This window comes from Corella eumyota, chromosome 7 (assembly GCF_963082875.1).
Source record: "Corella eumyota chromosome 7, kaCorEumy4.1, whole genome shotgun sequence".
NCBI lineage: Eukaryota > Metazoa > Chordata > Ascidiacea > Phlebobranchia > Corellidae > Corella > Corella eumyota.
Genome location: NC_137496.1, coordinates 11,184,851 through 11,203,943, shown reverse-complemented (window position 1 = coordinate 11,203,943; position 19,093 = coordinate 11,184,851). Strand labels below are relative to the sequence as shown.

The 19,093-nt window shown below is 29.4% G+C and overlaps 3 protein-coding genes across 3 annotated transcripts; 1 reads left to right on the top strand and 2 right to left on the bottom strand.

The window, feature by feature from the left end:
• Position 1: 1 nt before the first annotated feature.
• LOC145759428 (cilia- and flagella-associated protein 418-like) lies at positions 2 to 1,765 on the bottom strand. Its single transcript, XM_082573261.1, has 6 exons — positions 1,606 to 1,765; positions 1,424 to 1,514; positions 1,313 to 1,347; positions 1,178 to 1,243; positions 779 to 927; positions 2 to 712 (listed from the first exon to the last, which is right to left on the bottom strand). The coding sequence occupies exons 1-6, from the start codon at positions 1,689 to 1,691 to the stop codon at positions 612 to 614; spliced, it is 528 nt and encodes a 175-aa protein (XP_082429387.1). The 5' UTR covers positions 1,692 to 1,765; the 3' UTR covers positions 2 to 611.
• An 802-nt stretch (positions 1,766 to 2,567) lies between these two features.
• Positions 2,568 to 10,278, top strand: LOC145759397 (serine/threonine-protein kinase Nek11-like). Its single transcript, XM_082573218.1, has 12 exons — positions 2,568 to 2,744; positions 3,206 to 3,371; positions 3,655 to 3,773; positions 4,320 to 4,511; positions 5,895 to 6,044; positions 6,997 to 7,080; positions 7,526 to 7,606; positions 7,794 to 7,887; positions 8,255 to 8,492; positions 8,863 to 9,030; positions 9,306 to 9,429; positions 9,519 to 10,278. Exons 1-12 carry the CDS (start codon positions 2,581 to 2,583, stop codon positions 9,829 to 9,831), a joined length of 1,893 nt encoding a protein of 630 aa, XP_082429344.1. The 5' UTR covers positions 2,568 to 2,580; the 3' UTR covers positions 9,832 to 10,278.
• Positions 10,279 to 10,824: 546 nt separating this feature from the next.
• LOC145760558 (eukaryotic translation initiation factor 3 subunit B-like) lies at positions 10,825 to 18,690 on the bottom strand. Its single transcript, XM_082574477.1, has 17 exons — positions 18,407 to 18,690; positions 17,796 to 17,988; positions 17,293 to 17,412; positions 16,934 to 16,991; positions 16,547 to 16,675; positions 16,015 to 16,172; positions 15,490 to 15,636; positions 15,047 to 15,113; positions 14,930 to 14,976; positions 14,356 to 14,566; positions 13,791 to 13,983; positions 13,346 to 13,424; positions 12,722 to 12,860; positions 12,258 to 12,383; positions 11,971 to 12,157; positions 11,374 to 11,509; positions 10,825 to 11,046 (listed from the first exon to the last, which is right to left on the bottom strand). Exons 1-16 carry the CDS (start codon positions 18,546 to 18,548, stop codon positions 11,406 to 11,408), a joined length of 2,100 nt encoding a protein of 699 aa, XP_082430603.1. The 5' UTR covers positions 18,549 to 18,690; the 3' UTR covers positions 10,825 to 11,046; positions 11,374 to 11,405.
• Positions 18,691 to 19,093: the final 403 nt, after the last annotated feature.

Here is a 19,093-nt window from a genome sequence, read left to right as displayed (position 1 = left end):
TTTTTAAAACATTAAAAAAATTTTTTAACAAGGTCGCAAATCCGATTTTATTTTCACTTAGGTTGAAAAAAACATGAATTTCTTAAAATATTTATCCTCAGTTTAATTAAAATTTAATTAAAAAAATAAAACATAACAAGCCAAAAAACGCATTACAAATCAACTTAAAAAATATACAATATATAGCTGGTAATAAAAAATTGGTAAAATATTTATAAAAATAAAAAGTATGACACATCTTTTCAGCAAAAAAATTACACCACTTTTTCCAATGGAAATGGCAATATAAAACAGGCCTAACATTTCTGTGCAATCTTATTTAACAGCTGATAATATTTTTAAGCTGTGTTATATTGCGATTGGTGAAAAGAATAACTATAAACTACAAAAATTAGTTACAATGTAAAGAAATGATTGCTCTGCATTAATTGTAAGTTTTTTTAAACTTTATATAACAATACAATGCTCCTGTTATAACACAAGCATACCAAATCATTACAAAACTGTTATAAAAAATTGTTTAAGAGCATCACAGTTCCTTGTAATAAAAAAAAGTATATAAATTCTAGTAATCTTATTGCAACAATGGCCTTGTGAATTGCACAAAATAGTCAGTGCTTGCCACAAACCCATTTTAACTCGTCAAAACTCTGAACTTTGTTCATAGTTTTCACTGATTTCCAACAACACTGGCAAGCATAAGCACGGCTTCCTAGAAAAATAAATAAAACATTTTTAACAGACTTAATTTCTAGTAACAAGTTTTAAATTATTATACCTTGTCTTTTGATTAACTTCATATTAACTTTGTTATAATCTGGCATATTGTTTCTGAAGAAGAGATAATCTACAGATTTGTTCCACTCAAAGTTATCATATTGTTCAACCTTGAAGTCACATGCTGTGCATCTTAAATAACTGCAGGGACTGTATAAACAAAACATGATATAATAATTGTAATGTTCCATAAATAATAACTGAGTTAGGTTTAGGGTTCAAAAAAAACTGATTATTTTTAAAAACATTTTAGAGCCCATACTAACAGTTTTTACACTTGTCAAGCTAATAACAAAAGTTATTCTGAGTTAGAACATTAAGTCAACCTTTACACATGGAATATAATTTAATTACCAAGTACTTTATTATACACATGAGTAAAGAATTTAAATTTGTTTACCATCTATTAAGACTTGTGTTTAGACCAGGTTTATCATTGCTTCCACCAATATATAAAACTGAACATCTATAACAGCATTCAAAAAATTAATTAAAATAAAATACAACATGTTGGATTTAAAATATTGAGACTTACCTGCTGTTTGAAGATTTTAAAGATGACTCTTTTTCCTAAAAATAAACACATTAACAATTATGAAATACAACAAAATAAAATCTTATTAATTGTTCTAACAAATATATTAACCTGTGATTTTGTAGTTTTCATAAAGTTAAAGTCTTCTTTTAATATTGAATCCACATCATCATCAAATTCAGTAGGTTTAGTTTGCTTGCTTCTAAATAAAATGTAAAAGATTAAAACTATAAAATAAAAACCAATCTTAACAATTATTCTTTAAATGCAAAAATAATTTGTCAAGCACTTACCCTTTTTTAGGTTTTTTGTTTCCACATTTATTTGTAATTTCCAAATCTTTTTCTACTTCATCTAATAAGTCATCAATATCATCCATGTTTACTTTAATTTAATGAACTTTAAACCTTTAATTAAGATTGCAAAAACTGGTTTCAATCGTCGTTACGTAAAACAAATCGTAAACAAAAACTAATTTCACGCATGATTTAACTGATTTTATACTTCATTAAATTCAGCTGACTAATGCATTTTTATAATTTTTTAAATTATTAAATTACATTTTTTAAATAAAATTTTTTATTTCTCTATTCTTAATATATTTTGTTATTTTAAAATTTGCACTTGTTTGTTTTATTTACATTTTGTGTTTTTGTTTAGTTAATTTACGTCACGAGTTCGTCTATGGTTGCTAACGCTAAAAAAAGCAAAAATCTCTTTTTTCATTATTTTTTTGTTAATGTTTACTCAGGCTCCAGGTGGTCTTACTTTTAAAATTCAACGTTTTATTTCTAATCACTTTTATTTGTCGACACTTATATTTTTGCTGTCACTTAATAAAAGAAAGTTTAAATTAGAAGCGCAAACTTATTTTAGCTTAGATTGCGGACTGTAATTGGTAATGAAAAGCCCTGAGGTCAGCAGTTAGTTGTTTCTGTTTGTATGTTTGTGTATTAAGATGACAGTTTGTTATTGTTAATTTGTATGGTAAATGTACGCACTGGTTTGTGTTATTAGCTACAATACAAAAAAATAAAGTAGACCTGTTAAATTTAATACAAGTTACTTTACAATATTTTTAAGGAAAAATAATTATTTTTTATACAATCAGGCAGATAGTTGGTATTTATCAGTTAATATAGCTTCTAAGTTAAAATTTAATCAATGTTTGCATTAAAAATTAAATTGACAAAATGTTATATTTTTACATTAGTAGTCGGATTAACTTTAATTTATTTTCTACTTAGAACTACATTTAAAAAGTAAAAATGCCGTTGCCGAAGAATTTACCAAATGATTTTAATGTGAAAGCATTATCGTCAAGTGGAAAATATACAACGATAGTCGACCGATATAAAGTTATAAAAAAGATCGGATCTGGAAGCTTTGGGACAGCTTTTCTTACAGAAGATAAACATCAGAATAACAAACAGTAAAATACTTTTAAATTTTAGTTATTTAAATATAGGCTTACAATATCATTTCTTATTGCTATGTTTTAGCTAACTATAGTATTACATGTTTGGTTACTTAGTATCTAAAATATAAATTATTAATGGATTAATATTTAAATTATTCATCAAATATTGATCCTAAAATAATATTAAACATACCATATAGTAAAGTTTACCAATATTAAATCAATAATGTATTAAATTATTAATAATGGTTGCAAGATGGTAAAAATGGCAAAAAAAACTGGTTTAACTAAACATTTAGTTAAGTAATACCCATATTTTGATCACAATAATAGCTTAAAGTTGTATTATCTGTATGTTCTTAAAATATTTAACATTAAAATAAACCCTTTATATGCAAAAGTAAACTTAGTTAAGTATAGAACGGAATTTTAAGGAATGACAAAATAACCTTTTTTTACTTTCTTCTCCATAGAAAAGTGATGAAACAAATATGTGTGGGCCCTGTTGATCCTGGAGAAACAGTCGATGCAATGAGGGAAGCAAAACTTTTATCTCGAATGAAGCACGATAACATCGTCCAATTTCACGACAGTTTTCTCGACGGTCAATTCTTTTGCATCGTTTTAGAGTATTGTGAGGTAAAAATAATTTGTTTGTATAAGGACAATATCATGAAATATTATTGTGTGAGATTGTTCTTTAATATTTACCTACACTAATCTATTTATATTGGAGCTTGGTGGACGTGGTCTACAAAATAAATTGAACTGCCATTTGTGGTGCACAGGTTATTAATTATACACAAATATCAGTTGCGATCATACTACAACAAATAAAAAGTCAATCGTATGGCAAGCTATCGATTAGTTTTTACTAAATTTATTATTTAATATTTTACTTAGTAATAATGTTTTTTAATAGGGTGGTGATTTAGAATGTAAAGTACAGGAGTACAAAGATAAAAATGAAAAAGTACCAGAAGATCAGGTTATAAAATGGCTCAAACAATTGTTAAAAGCAATCAGTTACATGCACGAAAGGTTAGTTTGAAAATTTTTGGTTTAAAACATGCTAAAGTAATTAAATTTTGACACATGGGATTTTTAAATGGTCATTAAACCTAACGTTTTATATTTTGTACACCACATAAATTTAACACTGTTTTATATATTTTAAGAGGTTGTTAAATTGTTTCGAGTACTAAGAGACAATCAAAATACCATTGACATTTTGTTAACAAACAAAACAAATTTTATTGCCTGCGAAAAACCTTTTTTTATGACTCTAAATTGGTTTTAAAAATACAATTTACCTTTAAAAGTTTATAGCTTGTTTTTTTCTTAAATAAAGAAGACTACATGGTTATAAAAAGTGACCTAATAATCCAGGCTTAAATGATATTTGATATTTAAAAAAAACCAAAGTTATTCTTATACTTATAAATAAATACAAATTACTTTAAAATGTATTCATGAAATTTTAAATAGAAAAAGACAATATGGTTACAAAAGTGACCCAAAAAACCAAACTTTAAATACTATTTTTCTATTCAATTACGCAATTAAAGTATTCCCTTTTTTCTTTAGTCGTGTGTTACACCGTGACTTAAAAAGTCGAAATATTTTCCTTAAAAACAACAAAGTTAAGATCGGCGACTTTGGAATATCTCGGATATTAATGGGAGCTTCAGATATGGCCAGCACATTTGTGGGCACTCCATATTACATGTCCCCTGAAGTGCTTAAACACGAACAATACGACCAAAAATGTGACATATGGTAATTTGTTTTTATTTTTAACAGCGTTATATCACCTTAAGGTGATAGGTTTTATATTTTTTATTGGGGAAGGGTGTGCTGTTATGACGTGAACGAGCTATCCGTAAACGCTGGGCTCAAGCACGAATAGTGTGACGTTAGTGCGGCTCGGACCCGAAACCTGTCGGCTCGTAGTCCGATGCCATGACCGGTTCGCAGGACTTTAACAGAGTTATTTATGAATTACATTTGAAAACTAAACACCATAGCATGCTGTCGTGGTCAGAACATTTAGCTTTACTACATGAGATCGTGGTTTCAATCCCCACTGCTTTCATGCTGTAGCATTCTTAAGTAAGGCGCTATAAACTGCATAAACTCCTACTGAGTCAACACTTAATCAGCAGCTTATTTATAGGGCATTAGGTTTTATTATATTCTTTAAAAGTAAATTATTCAAATGTAATTATACAGAATCCAATATAACATTTCGTCTAATTTTAATTTAAAATAATAGAAATTCCTAAAAACAATTATTATATTATAATGTAACAACAAAGTCCTTGTTATTTTATTTATCATTGTGTTGTAACTATCTATTCTAAAGCACAAAATTCCTGGGAATCAAATTTCAAATCCCCCTTTTTTATTTTATTTGATTGTTAATTATACTTTGATCTTTGTTAAAGAAAGCTGAATTTAAATTATTATATTTAAATTCTGATACGAAGGTTAAATTGTCGTTAATTTTAAATTTTTTGGATGCTACTTCATTTTGTTTGATCAAATGTTTGTGAAGTCATAATAATCTTAACAATTCTATTTGTTTAAAGTAAATGGTCAGCCCCCTTTAAGTGAATTCTCAATTGTTATGTAAACAATGGAATAACAAACGTTTTCCTTCACTCAAATTAATTGCCAAAGGGGTTTGTGGTGCAATTGTGATGTCATAATTGTTTTATTGTTTAATTGTTACTCTCTATGTGCAATAACAATCAAAATGCCCAGGGGTAATTTGGTCAAAGTATTAAACATATGTTTAATTAAATAAGTAATAAAATTAATTAAATATTGTTACTGATAACTAAAAACTTTAAATTTCAAATCTTATATTTAATTAACTTTTAATTAAAAATTAATTTTAATATACCTTTAAATCCATATTATAGTAGAAGTATAGCCCTATATTATGTAACATTCAAACAGTGGACTATAATAATAGGTTTTCCAATTTATAGGCCTAAAATTTAAATAAAACGGTTTTTGGTGCACATGTAAATTATCACGAGCAAATATTAGTTAAAAGTTGCAACCATATTATGACAATTAAAATGCCAACCATAGGGTTACCTATAAACTAAATTATGTTACTTTAGAATATTTAATTTCATTTTGTATTAACAGGTCATTGGGGTGTGTATTATACGAGATATGTTGCCAAGGTCATGCCTTTAATGGAAAAACTCTAATGGACATAATGTTAAAGATAGTGTCCGATTATATCCCTACATTACCTGAGAACTACTCAAGAGGTCTTAACAATATATTGGGAAGGTTAGTAGCTGTTAATTGGGTTAGTTTTTTAAAGAAGCTAACATAAGTAGTTTAATAAAGTATTTGTGGCAATATAGTAACCCCTAATATATAAGTTATGTTATTTATGTGTATACTTAAAAAAAATTAATTTTTTTTGTGTATCTTTATATCCTATATTTATGTTACAGAACTAACTGGTTTGTAGATTATAATATTAAGTATGTACAGTTATTTAAATACGCTCTTTTAATAAGCGATAAGTTAAATAAATATTTACAGTTCATTTATCAAAGGCTTTTGCAAGATCATTAAACAAATATGAACACTTCACCACCACATTGTGTGTTATAATATAATCAATGTGATGAAATAATGTGGATTGTTAGAATACAATTACACCATATCTCTTTAATGTCAATATTTTTAAGGTAGTAATATAATAAACTGATAATAAAACCTACTTGCCTACCTGTTAAAAGGGTTTAAATGTGGTTCTTAATTGACTTTAGTGATTTTAATTTTAAAGGTTTAGTTTGTAAAGTGAACCACAACTTTAACGGTTGAACAAATATTTAAAAAGTTTACCAAATTTTCAAAACATAACTTGATAAAAATTATAAGTACAAACCACTTATAATAACATGTATTATAAATAAATTAAAATTGTAACATTGTTTTATTGAAAGGAAATCTGTTGTACTATATAACAGGACTGCACTATTCTTAAGGGTCTAAAGGCCTAATTTCCAAACAAAATTTAATAAAATTTTAAGTACAAACCACTTATAATAACACTTATTATAAATAAATAGGAAATATATATATGCGTAATACACTTGCTATACTTTAAAACAGGGCTACAATAATAATAAAAAAATAATTTAAGACTTTTCAAAACCAGTTTGTTTATTTAAATATTATAAAATATCAATATCAACTATTGCCTAATTAAAGTATTTTATATTTAAAGAATGTTTGACCGCGATCCACAAAAAAGAGCAACAGCGAAGAAAATACTTCAACATCCAATTTTATTGGACAGAAATGCTAACAAGTAAATACTAATTAAACCAAGCTATTAATAAAACCATATTTTTTTTTTTTTTGTATATATCTTTATCCTCGATGTGGAAAAGTCGAATGCGCAACTTAAACATAGAGTAACATAAGTTACTCCGACCCAGTTTCGAGTTGCCTGTGGCAGTTTGGGATATTATATTGATTATAATTGCTTGATAATTATGCTGCTGATTAAGTGCTGGCTCAGCAGGAGTTTATACCGTTTATAGCGCCTTACTCAAGGGTGCTACAGCATAATATCAGTGGGGATTGAACCCACTACCTCATGTGTGGTGTAGCAAGTGTTCTTACCACTACACCACGCTGCCGGCCATATTACTAATTAAACTAAATTATTAATTTGAACTTTTTTGAATACCAGTTAAATAAACTATTATGAAGAATTGAAATTTACTTTAATATTATTTTTTGTTTTTAAGTTCTTTCAAACTTCTTACTGCAAGGGATCGATTGAGGATAAAAAAACAAAAAGAAGCCGACGAAAGGATACAAAAACTAAAGTAAGCACTTTAATAACAAACTTGTTCTATAAAAAAAGTTATTACTTTGAAGTGTTGGTGCCAAGTGGTGCCAAAGGCAAATAGTGTGATATTGGTGTGCTTTAAATCCAAAATTTTTATAAATTTAAGATCCTTTTTTTATATTTTTGTTGTTGACATTTAAAACAAAGCTTTTATATTAATGTAGAGAAGCAATGAAAGTAAAAGGTGCTGAGAACGAAAAAATTAGAAAACAATCAAAAGAAAAGAATTTTATCCATACTTCATTCGGAAACAATATGGTAAGGAAATATTCTACTGTAAATAAGCGTGGTGAAGTGGTAAAAACACTTGCTACACCAAAATGAGGTCGTGGGTTCAATCCCCACTGATCTCATGCTGTAGCGCCCTTGAGTGAGGCGCTAAAAACGGTGTAAACTTCTGCTGAGCCAGGACTTAATCAGCAGTATAATTATTGGGCAATTATAATCTATAATATCCCAAACTGCCAAAGGCAACTCAAGACTGGGTCGGAGTAATGGTTGTTACTCTATGTTTAAGTCGCGCATTCGATCTCCCCACATTGAGGATAAAGATATATACAAAAAAAAAGTAAAAGGTTGATATAATATGTAAGTAACCCAATTAAAAAATATTTTTATATTTTAGCAAATTCACGAAGAAGTAAAAAATCACCCAAAACCCAAACCCAAGAAAAATGTAAAACCTAAAGACATTAAGACAATTGAACAAAACTCAATCACCCATTTAAACTCATTATCAAAAGACTTAGACCCCAAGATTGAGGAAATCCATCGATTAAACCCAATTATAAACACAATTAATACAATAAATGAAAATGAATTGCATGGAACTGTGGTATATAAACCAATTCATACAACTGAAGGTAAATAACTTCAGAAAATTTAAAGTTTTTACACTTTGATGTTACTATTCCCACTACTAGCAATTAATTAAAACGTTATCAAGATCTTGGGTAAAATATAAAGAATATGGTAACAAAAACATAGACGTGTGTTATTTAAAGGGGAAAAAAGGGTTTTATTTTAACCCCCACCAATTCTTTATACTAGAACATTATATTAAAGTTAATTTAATGAAATTCTGGAAGAGTAACCCCTTTATACATTGGTCATTTTAAGTTACAACCCCTATTTGGTGTTATGTTGTATGTTTTTAGATTTAATCATCAAACTGAATAAAAATTACAAACTTACCTACAAAACAAATATTTTAACCCAAACTATTGAATTTAGAAAACAACAATTCTCTAGGGGACTCTGGTACTCCATCTAGCACGTTAGAAAGCACAGATGAGTTCATTCAAAGTCTTATAAGTGATGGAATTATTCCTGAGGATGGGGAGTTGGCTGATACCCTGTACTCCATCGATGATGATTTTGAGTCCTCGTCAAGCAGTGAAGGTAAACTTTATTGCCAGTTTTGAAAAGTATTTGTATGTTGCTTTAATGTAAAGTATGTGTGATTATATACCAGATCTTTTCTCTTTTACTATTACAATGTTTGAGTGCCTTATTAGAATAGGTCAAAAAACTCGATTTTCACATTTTATTTTTAAGATTTCAACTTTTTTTGCTTTCCTTTATTTTCCCTTACCTCATTTTTAACTTAATATTTGCACTAGCTAATGTATCTAGATTTTCTGCTTTAAATTGTATTATCATTGTTGTTCAAATAGGTGAGCTACCTGACGACAAACTAAGTTTAAATGACTCGGAATATATCGACATGTTTGGAATTATGGAAGAGGCTTTAAACTTAGATGATTCAACTATTACATCGGACAAAACTATCACCCCACGGTACGAGTTAAAAACTTTAAATTTTAATTTAAAAAAGCAATAAAAGTTGAATTATTTGGTATTTTAAAATAAAAATATTATTTTTACAGGAGGCCAATGACGTCACATGTGGACACTAGAGAAAGCAGAGAGCCATCGCTTTTTACTTCAAATATCTTCGTCCGAAGAATATCAAACATGAAAGCGAGATGCATCAATGCTCTCGGAGAAACAGTGTTCGCCGAAGCACATCAGATATTACTTGGGGTCAAGTTCGATGACCCGCGACTCGTGACACAAAATGAGAAGTTAATGAAGGATTTATCGGAGATTGTTTCGGATCGTAACGTTGCCATGGATATGGAACAATTAGTTTATCTCGAGCAGGAAGAGTCAAGGAAGTTACGGGCAACCCAACATTAAATTTTGGTAAGCGGTTGATTCAGCCCACTGACAGTATAACCTTCAAGGTGTTATTAAGTAGGTTTGTCCAGGGCTGAGTTGACCAGGGATGAATCGACCCAAGCTAAATTGTGATGGTACCTTAAGCCTTAGTTGTGAAAAACTTTTACGGTTTTAAACTTTTCAATTTTTTTAAATAAAAACCATTTGTAAGAATTTGTTGAAAGCCCTGGTTAAATCATAGAAAGTCCAGAAATATAGGAAGAAAGGGTTACTCAATAAGAAAACAAATACAGTTTGTTTTTTTGTAATAAACTCTAATAATGTTTTATATATCACTTTAAAATTGCCTTAACAATAATGTAGCATATTTTCTGTTTGTACTAATGTTTAAATGTATTATTTTTATTCTTTATATTTAACTTGATAGCTTTTATTTAAATCAGGTTTCTATATAATGACAATAATGTACTCTGCATTAATTCTATCATAGATCTTTGTATTACTGTGTTTATGTTCTTGTACTATTTCAATATTGCAATGCTACCTAAGTATTACTTCTGTGTTAAATAAATTCCTTTCTTACTAAATACTCGTTTTCCTTACAGTCGGCGTTTTAATTGTTGTAATATGGTCACAACTCCCAATTAATAATTGCCCTTGATAATTTACCTGTGCACCACAAACTGCATTTTTTGACCTATGAATTGGACATATATTATCCACTTAACTCCATTAAATATACAAACTTTGAAAATTTAAAAAGTCGGTGGGATTTTCAACCAAAATGCAAAGAAAAAAAGTATGAATTAGGGTTATGTTTTCTAATTCTTAAGATCTTGGAAGTAAAGTAACACAAGTTATTTAAAAACTTTCTCTTACACTCAAACTTTAAGACTTTTAAAGTAAACGAAAAACACTACTTTAAAAAACACTTGTTTTTCAATAAAAGCAAGTTGACTTAAATAGAACCAGCCTACTAAAACAAACAAACCCAAATTCACAAAATTACTTCTAAAATATTTTATTCATATTTTCAAACAACCGGAACCAAAAATTGAACAACTTTTGTTGACGCGATACAAAAACAAAAAAATAGCAGACACAAATTTTGTTTCGAATCTATTCCAGTTTAAAACTTCGGTATATTCCATTTCTTACTGTACAAAATTAAACACCACACCAGGTTTGTATTTAAAGCTGGTGTAAAAGTTACTTGCAGGAATTTGAAAACTCCTAAAATGTAACAAAGGTCAAATTTTTTAAAATTTCAAGTTTTACAAATTTGCCTTAAAATTTAATCCTAAATTTAAAAAAATATGTGAAAAGACCACAAAACAGAAAAAAGATCGTTACAGACTACGAAAACAATGATAAATAATATCCAAAAATAAAAACTTAAAAGAAAAAGTTTTTGTTTCCATTTTTTTCACTTTTATTTTAAATTTGGCTGAAAATTTTTTTTACATCTCAATCACTTACACTAAATTTTGTTCATACCCCATGCATTACAAAAACAAAAAAGATTCCCCCAAAAAACACCAAGATTGAGGATAAACTAACCTGCAAGTAGTGGGGGGTTGTAAGGGGGTCAATTACTCCTTATCGGGTAAAACAGATTCTTCTTCGTCAATTAAAATTTCTACGGTTACTTCATCCCAATCCTCAGTGTGGCTGTCTATTTCATCAGTGTTTACTCCTAAACACATAAATTATAAAATAAATAGTTCAAACAATTAAATATTAAAACTGCTCAGCCTGATCATGGAAAACCAAAATTTTAACAACGACATTTTACCAAAATTTAGGTAAACCTTGAAGGATAATAAAGTGTCTATTTAAATAAATTGTTTTTAGGGTTATGATTAATTCATAATATTTGCCATCTATGACTTTAAATGCTTTAAGCTGTAAGGAGAGACTGTTTAAAGATAATGAAGATTAATGAATATGCTTAATGTATGTGCCTTTAAATAAAAACTGTGTGTTAAGGCAATTATTAAGGCAAATTTTGGGTCAACCACAAAACCACCTAGTGGTAACATGGAAAAATAAATGAAACAGCTCATTAAAAGGGTTGAACTTTTAGTAACAAAAATAAAACAATTTTCTGTTTTAAATTTCGTATACATATATTTGAAATAAAACAACAATTTTTACCGTTACGAAGTTCACGACGATATGGTGTGTTAGTTTGGTACAAATCAGTGCAGTGCTTTCGGTACGATAAATATTTGTCCATGAGTGCTCGTCTTTTATCGATAATATCTTTGGAAACCCTGTTTTGTAACATTCGATCTTTCGCCTCAAAGATCTTGCTGTAAGTTTTGTGATCCTTGCGGATTTTCTAAAAAAAAAACACAATTAACAATTTATCACAAAAGAAAAAAATCAAAATCAAAATTAAAAAGTGTTTACTTTGAGGTGCACATGATAAAAGTGCCTACCTTAATCTCGTCGCTGGCCAGCAGAGTTTTGGGTCTTGGTCGCCATAGCAACTGACACAATCGCTCGGTTGGAAATTTGCGAAGTAATCGACCTTGGAACGACCACACCCAGAAAGCATTGTCAATCTGAAATATTAACAAATCGTGTCAAAAATCCAAAATTTAATTAACAATACCCCTTTGGCAAAAAATTAACACTCGGATTTATTTCTACACAAGGTCCTGGGTTCGATCCCTACTGCTTTTATGCTGTAGAGTTCTTAAGTAAGATACTATAAATGATATAAACTCCTGCTAAGCCTACACTTAATCAGCAGATTGATTATTGGGCAATTATACTCAAAAATACTGGTAATAGTCAACTTAAAACTAGGTTGGGGTAACTGATGTTACTCTATGTTTAGGTTGCAAAGTCAACTTTACAACATCAAGGATAAATAAATATTAAAAATAAATAGAATTACCTTGTGAGCCCACCAACTGACAATGGAGACCAAATATCTTCCAGTTGGATCCCACTCTACATCAGACACCATCAAGTGTTCACCGGTGTTCATCACCGACATATCACCTGTATCGATGAACTCCAGTTGACTCGTGTTACTAAAAACAATTAAAATCATTATTGGGAGTGCATACATCTTAGGGTCATGTAAAATGTATATATTTCCAAAAATTTAAAAAACTATCCATATATAATATAGTGGGGACATAGATATATTTGTATGTTCAACTTATGGGGTCTACAAAGTAAAAAAAACTGCTGCTTGTGGTGTGTAAGTAAATAATTCCAGGCAAATGTTAATAGTTGCAACCATATTATAATATTTAAAATGCCAACCATAGAGTGAGCTATTCACTAATACAAGTAATGAGACATTAAAACTGTAAAAGCAATTAGTAAAATTAAAATATGTTAACTCGTCTGATTTTAATTCTGGGTCTAATAAATATATTTAACTAGAATGTGGTAAGATAAAAGCCGTAACTATATCTTCTTTTTGTGGAAAAAATGGTTCAGAACATCTTTATTTAAAGGTATTGTTTAGTTAACCAAATATTTATATTCAAAGATAATAAACACCAACCTGTTGAGTCCAACAAGTAAAACAAACTGACCAGCCGGTGACCAGAATATATGAGTGGCTTGTTTTCTTTCCATTGTTTCTAAACAATAAATTTATTCTTATTAAACAAATCATTACCAAAGCACAATAGTATATAAGTCATTAGAACTAAAAAGGTCCCGGGTTCGATCCCCACTGCTCTCATGCTGTAGGGCCCTTAAGTTATCCGCTATAAATATTACAAACTCCTGCTAGATCAAAAACCAGTAAACAAATTAATTATCAAGAAGATATAATCTATAATATCCCAAACTCCTAAAGGCAACCGGAAACTGGGTTGGGGTTACGAATGTTACTTTATGTTTAGGCAATAAAGTCGACCTTTCACACTAAGGATAACGTAACACAAAAAAAGCAAATATATAAACCTAAAAATTTGTAAAATTAGCGAGTTTTTTTTTCTCACCCAAATGTTCAACTTTTCCGTTCCTGATCTCATAGAAAGTTGCACTAATCCTAGGTGCTTCTCCATGTAGGCAACAAAATTTGTTGCCAGTTGGCTCCCATGCAAAAGCGATGACTTGTTCTTTCAGTTCCACGATATCGACGGGGACTTGTTTCTCGTTGATGTGGAAAATCTCGAAGTTGGAGATAGTTGCCTGGAACATAAAGAGATAAGTTAAATTTTTTTTTTGAAATTTGAAGAAAAATCTAATACCATAGTGAACAGTACGTTAAGTATATAGCAAAAAAGTCCGCTAGTGTGGTGAACTGGTCATGGAGTCGGACTACAAGCCGAAAGGTTTTAGGTTCAAGCCAGACCAATGCCACACTATTCACCCTTGAGCCCGGCGTTTTTAGGTTGCTTAGACACGTCCCAAACTGCGAACCCTTACCCAATAAAAATAGTAAAAACCTATCCCATTTAAGGGATATATAAAAAAAAAATAATAATAACTTAAATAAAAACAAATCACAACCTGAACTTAAAAGTAAAAGCTTAGGTTAAATAAATAAAAAAATGAAATTACCTTTTTAGACTTGTTGTAGCGATCGACTTTCACACACAGAAACCTTCCCTGCTTGTGCCAGTTCAACCTGATATCGGTCACATTAAACAAGTTCTTCACTCTCACCTCAGTCCTGGATGGGATAGCTAGGATGGTCACTCTTGCTGGGATCTCATTCTGTTCGGGGATCCAGAAAGCTAGCATGTTGTCAACTGGGGACCAGAAGAACTCACTACAACAAGGTTTGTGCTTATATTAAGTTAATTTTTATGCTAAAAGATAAACGGTGTTTAAAACACATTTCAATAACTTGCTTGGCTTTACTGTATAAGATTCTGGGTTAGATTTTTACTGCTTTTAATCTAACATGCTTTTGAGTAAAGCACTATAAACAGTATAAACTTCTGCTGAGCTAATACTTAATCAGCAGCTTATAATTAAGGGAAAATTATAATCTATAATATCCCAAACTGCTAAAGTTAACTTGAGAATGAGAGTAACAGATGTTACACTGCGCTTAGGTCTTAAAGTTAGACTTTTACATTAAGATGAATAAATAGGAAAAACCCGAGGCTAAAAACATAAACTTTCTTACCTTATCCCATTAATGGCAATACTTTTCTTGTCAAGAAGACCCATCGACTATAAAACAAAAATTCAAGTTTATCTGATAGTTAGCATACAATAATGGTAAGAACTTAACAATACTTACAGGAGTCTCATAAACACTAAGGACACCTTTCGCTTTGCGGGCAAAGTATTTACCATCAGCACTCCACCTTTAAAACAAAATATTAGTTTAATTCAAAATTAGATAAAAGGCCCCTTTTAACATATCTAACTGCCAGCATTGTGTAGCGATCAGAAATACAAGCTTCACTACATAATGTCCTGTGTTTAATTTGCTTTATGCTGTAGCGCCTTTAAAAAGGGTGTTTTAAACAGTATAAACTCTTGCTAGGCAAACACTTAATTATCATGCAATTAGCAATTATAAATTAAAATATCCCAAACTGCCAAAGTCGACTTAAGACTGGGTCAGGGTAACAAATGTTACTCTATGTTTAGGTTGTGAAGTCGGCCTTTCCACATCAAAGATAAATAAATAGAAAAAAACTATTTTAAAAAACCTTTAAAAAACAAGTTAAAACTTACTTAAAAATGGGCCATTGTCTGTCGTCCTCCATCGACATATCAGCATTGAAACTCCTCTTCTTTGCTCCACTGAAAACATCCCAAATAATAATTGCTTGATGATCATCATTTCCTTCTTCCCTCATTGGACTGAATGTCACCAAATATCTGTGAACAGTTTGGTTGTTAATTAAGGTGTAAAACTTGATTAAAAGAGTCCAAAATACGAGCACAAAAAAATTAAAACTAATAAGTTTAAAAATGTTATATTTAAAAATTTGTAAACAAAATTATTGTCAATGTTTAAACTATTAAGTCACATTAATTTGGTTGTACAACCACTAAAATAAAAAAGAATTCAAATATTTATTTATGCTACTATTTTATATATATAGAGAAGTATAAGGAGTGTTACATATGTTTGTCCAATATAAAGACTTACAAAATAAAAAAAACTGCTGTTTGTGGTGCGCGGGTAAATAACCCAAGCAAATATTAGTTTCAGAGTTTTTTCTATAAACCTTTAAGATCTTAACATTAATTTACCTTTCACAAGGTGAGAAGTCAATGAAATGGACGCCAGGGTGGGCAAATCTCTGCTTTTGTCTAAACTCGGATCCCCCCCATAAGGCAATTCCCTTAGCGTGAAATGTTGCGAGGTAGGATCCTTTTGGCGACCATCTTGTGTATGTTTCAGTCCATCTCTGTATGAAGAATAAGTTAATAATATTTGAATTTTTAATAGAAACATTAATTATATATAAATAAGAATTAAATCAGATATAAAAACTAAAAATAATAGCTAGCAATGTTTTATATATCTATACAAAAATAAACTTTGTAGACGATTTAAAAATGTATATGTAAATCCAATTTTTTGGCCTACTAAATAATTAAAATTTTTGCTTTTGTGGTGTGCAGGTAAATTATTACAGGCAAATATTAGTTGAGAGTTATAACCATATTATGACAATTAAAAATGCTAAATGTAGGGGGGATTAATGACTTGTTAACAATAAATATTTCAAAAATTAGGTTAGACCAGTTTAATGGAAATTAAACTAAACTCTAAACTTACCTTTCTTTCATCCAACACTACAGGCTCTTGAGCCGTATTAAGATAAATTGCCGTTTTCTCCCCACTCTCATAAATTACACTGAATTGATCATTTGAGTCTTCATCTTCAAGGTAGTATTGAAGGTTGCCCTAGTTTAAAAAATAGTAAAGGTTAATATATATATATTATATAAATCAAAAATGTAAAAAATTTAACTTAATTTTAAACTACACTTTTTTTACTAGTTTCGAAATTGCAAAATCGATAAAAACACATCTATACAAAAAAATCAAAATATTTTTAATAGTGTTTGTTAGCTTTAAATATTCAGTTTAAAGAGCTATACAGTACTAAGTAGATCTAACATAATGGAAGCCAGCACATGGAAAGTTTAGTTAAATGCTTACAATATCTTTGTACGATTGTTTTTCAGGGGCAACCCATTCCTCCCTTATATTCTCAAACCTATAAAAAATAAAATTCAAATATTTTAGTTCATGATATAGATTAAAACAAAACAATCTTATATAATATCTTCCATATCTTTAAATATTCAAATAGTTAATTATTAATGAAAAAATTGTCTATAGAGACCTTAAATAAACAAAAAATACCACATTATAAAAGAAGAATAAATATTCAGCAAGATGATTAATTTCTAACAAAAATTCCAAAATTATACATATATCATTTTAAAGTATAGTACAGGTATAACTTTATTTTATTAAACTATAATGCAGACGAACAATTTTCATTTTCAATTTACTTTTCAAAGTCACTGAAAAGATTAACTCGAAATGTGTGAACTTTGTCCAACTTGTAACCGTCCGCTCCTTTTACTGCTTCCTTTGCTGACTGGGGACGTTCGTATTCAATAAAAATATACCTGAAAAAGTTTGTATATACAATATAGTTGAAAAAAAATAACATTATTAAAAAACTATATTATTATAAATTAAAAAATCTATTAGCACAAATATGCATTCAATATCGACAAAGTGTAGACATCGTGGTGTAGTGGCTAAAACACTTGGTTTCACTACATGAAACCCTAGGTTCAATCCCTATTGCTCCCAAGCTGAAGCGCTCTTAAGTAAGATACTATAAATGGTATAAACTAATGTCAAGTTAAAAAAAAAGTTATATATATATATATATATATTATTTTTTAAGAAAAGGTGTATTATACAAAAAAATCTCAATAAAAAATAAAATAAATGTCATAATAAAACAAATCATCTAAAATACTAAGTTTATAAAAATATTTACCCTTTAGTTTTTCCATCCGATTGTGGAAAATAATCCGAATGAATTGCTCCGAACTTTGAGAAGATCTTCATAATAATCGACTTAAGTTTATCGATCCTATCTTGTCCAACAACAGGGATGTTATCGACCACGATGACTGCATCGATCCCATCTGCTTCCTTCGGTTGTTTGTCTAAAATATCTCCAAGCAATTCTAAAAAGTTTAAAATAAAGAGTAAGCATCTTAAACACTCAGCATCACAACTTAAGAATCCCAGATTTAATCCCAACTGCTTAAATACTAGAGCCCCATGAGTATGATGCTGTTAACTCACGCTATTACAATCAATAATATCACAAACTACCAAAGTTGACATAAGACTGAGTCAGGATAACAATTATTACTCTTCCATTTAGGCCGACAATCGTCCTTTCTACATCAAAGATAAATTTATATAAAAAACACCCATTATATGTATATAAATGTAGTCAAAAATAATAGCAAAGTACAAGATAATGCAAAAATACAGATTTAAAAAGACAAACTGATAAAACAATCTGACAATAAATAACACAAAGTTTATACTCAACTTGAATAATTACACATAAATTTATAACTTGTTGAGTCATACCTTCATCAGAAACGTCATCATCAAAATCTTCTGGGTCGCTGAAATCAGGTTCAACGTCATATCCATTAACTTCTCCGTTGTCCTTACGTTTTCGGGTTTTCACGTCTTCCCACTGACCACCTTCCTCCATATTAGTTACCATTTCCAAACAAAATAACTTAAAATTGTTTCACTTTTGTCTAATTCTTGAGTTTTGTGTTGTATTAGTTGAGTTTTATTACACATTTACTAAAAAAAACGAATCTTAGGCTGAAATTCTAGAATTTTTGCAAGGCGTGTGTGGAAAAACGTGTAAACTTCGGTTTTATTATATGATTTCTATTGTAAATTATTAGTGTATCCTCGAAGTAAAAATTTTTCACATTTATTTATCCTTAATGTAGATAAGCCGACCTGAATATAAAGTCAAATTTATTACCCCAACCCAGTCCTTAGTTGACTTTAGCAGTTCAGAATATTATTGATTATAATTGCTCTATAATTATAAGCTGCTGTTTGGTTCTTCCTTCATTTTTCGGTTCCTTCATTTTTCATTCCCTCATTTTCAGTCGACCCCTAAAGGGCACTACAACATAAGAGCAGTGGGGATCGAACTCAGGACCTCCTATAAAATCCAATCTCTTATATTATTTTTGACATTTTACCTAATAAAACAACTTGATATATTACCTGATTTTATCGAATACA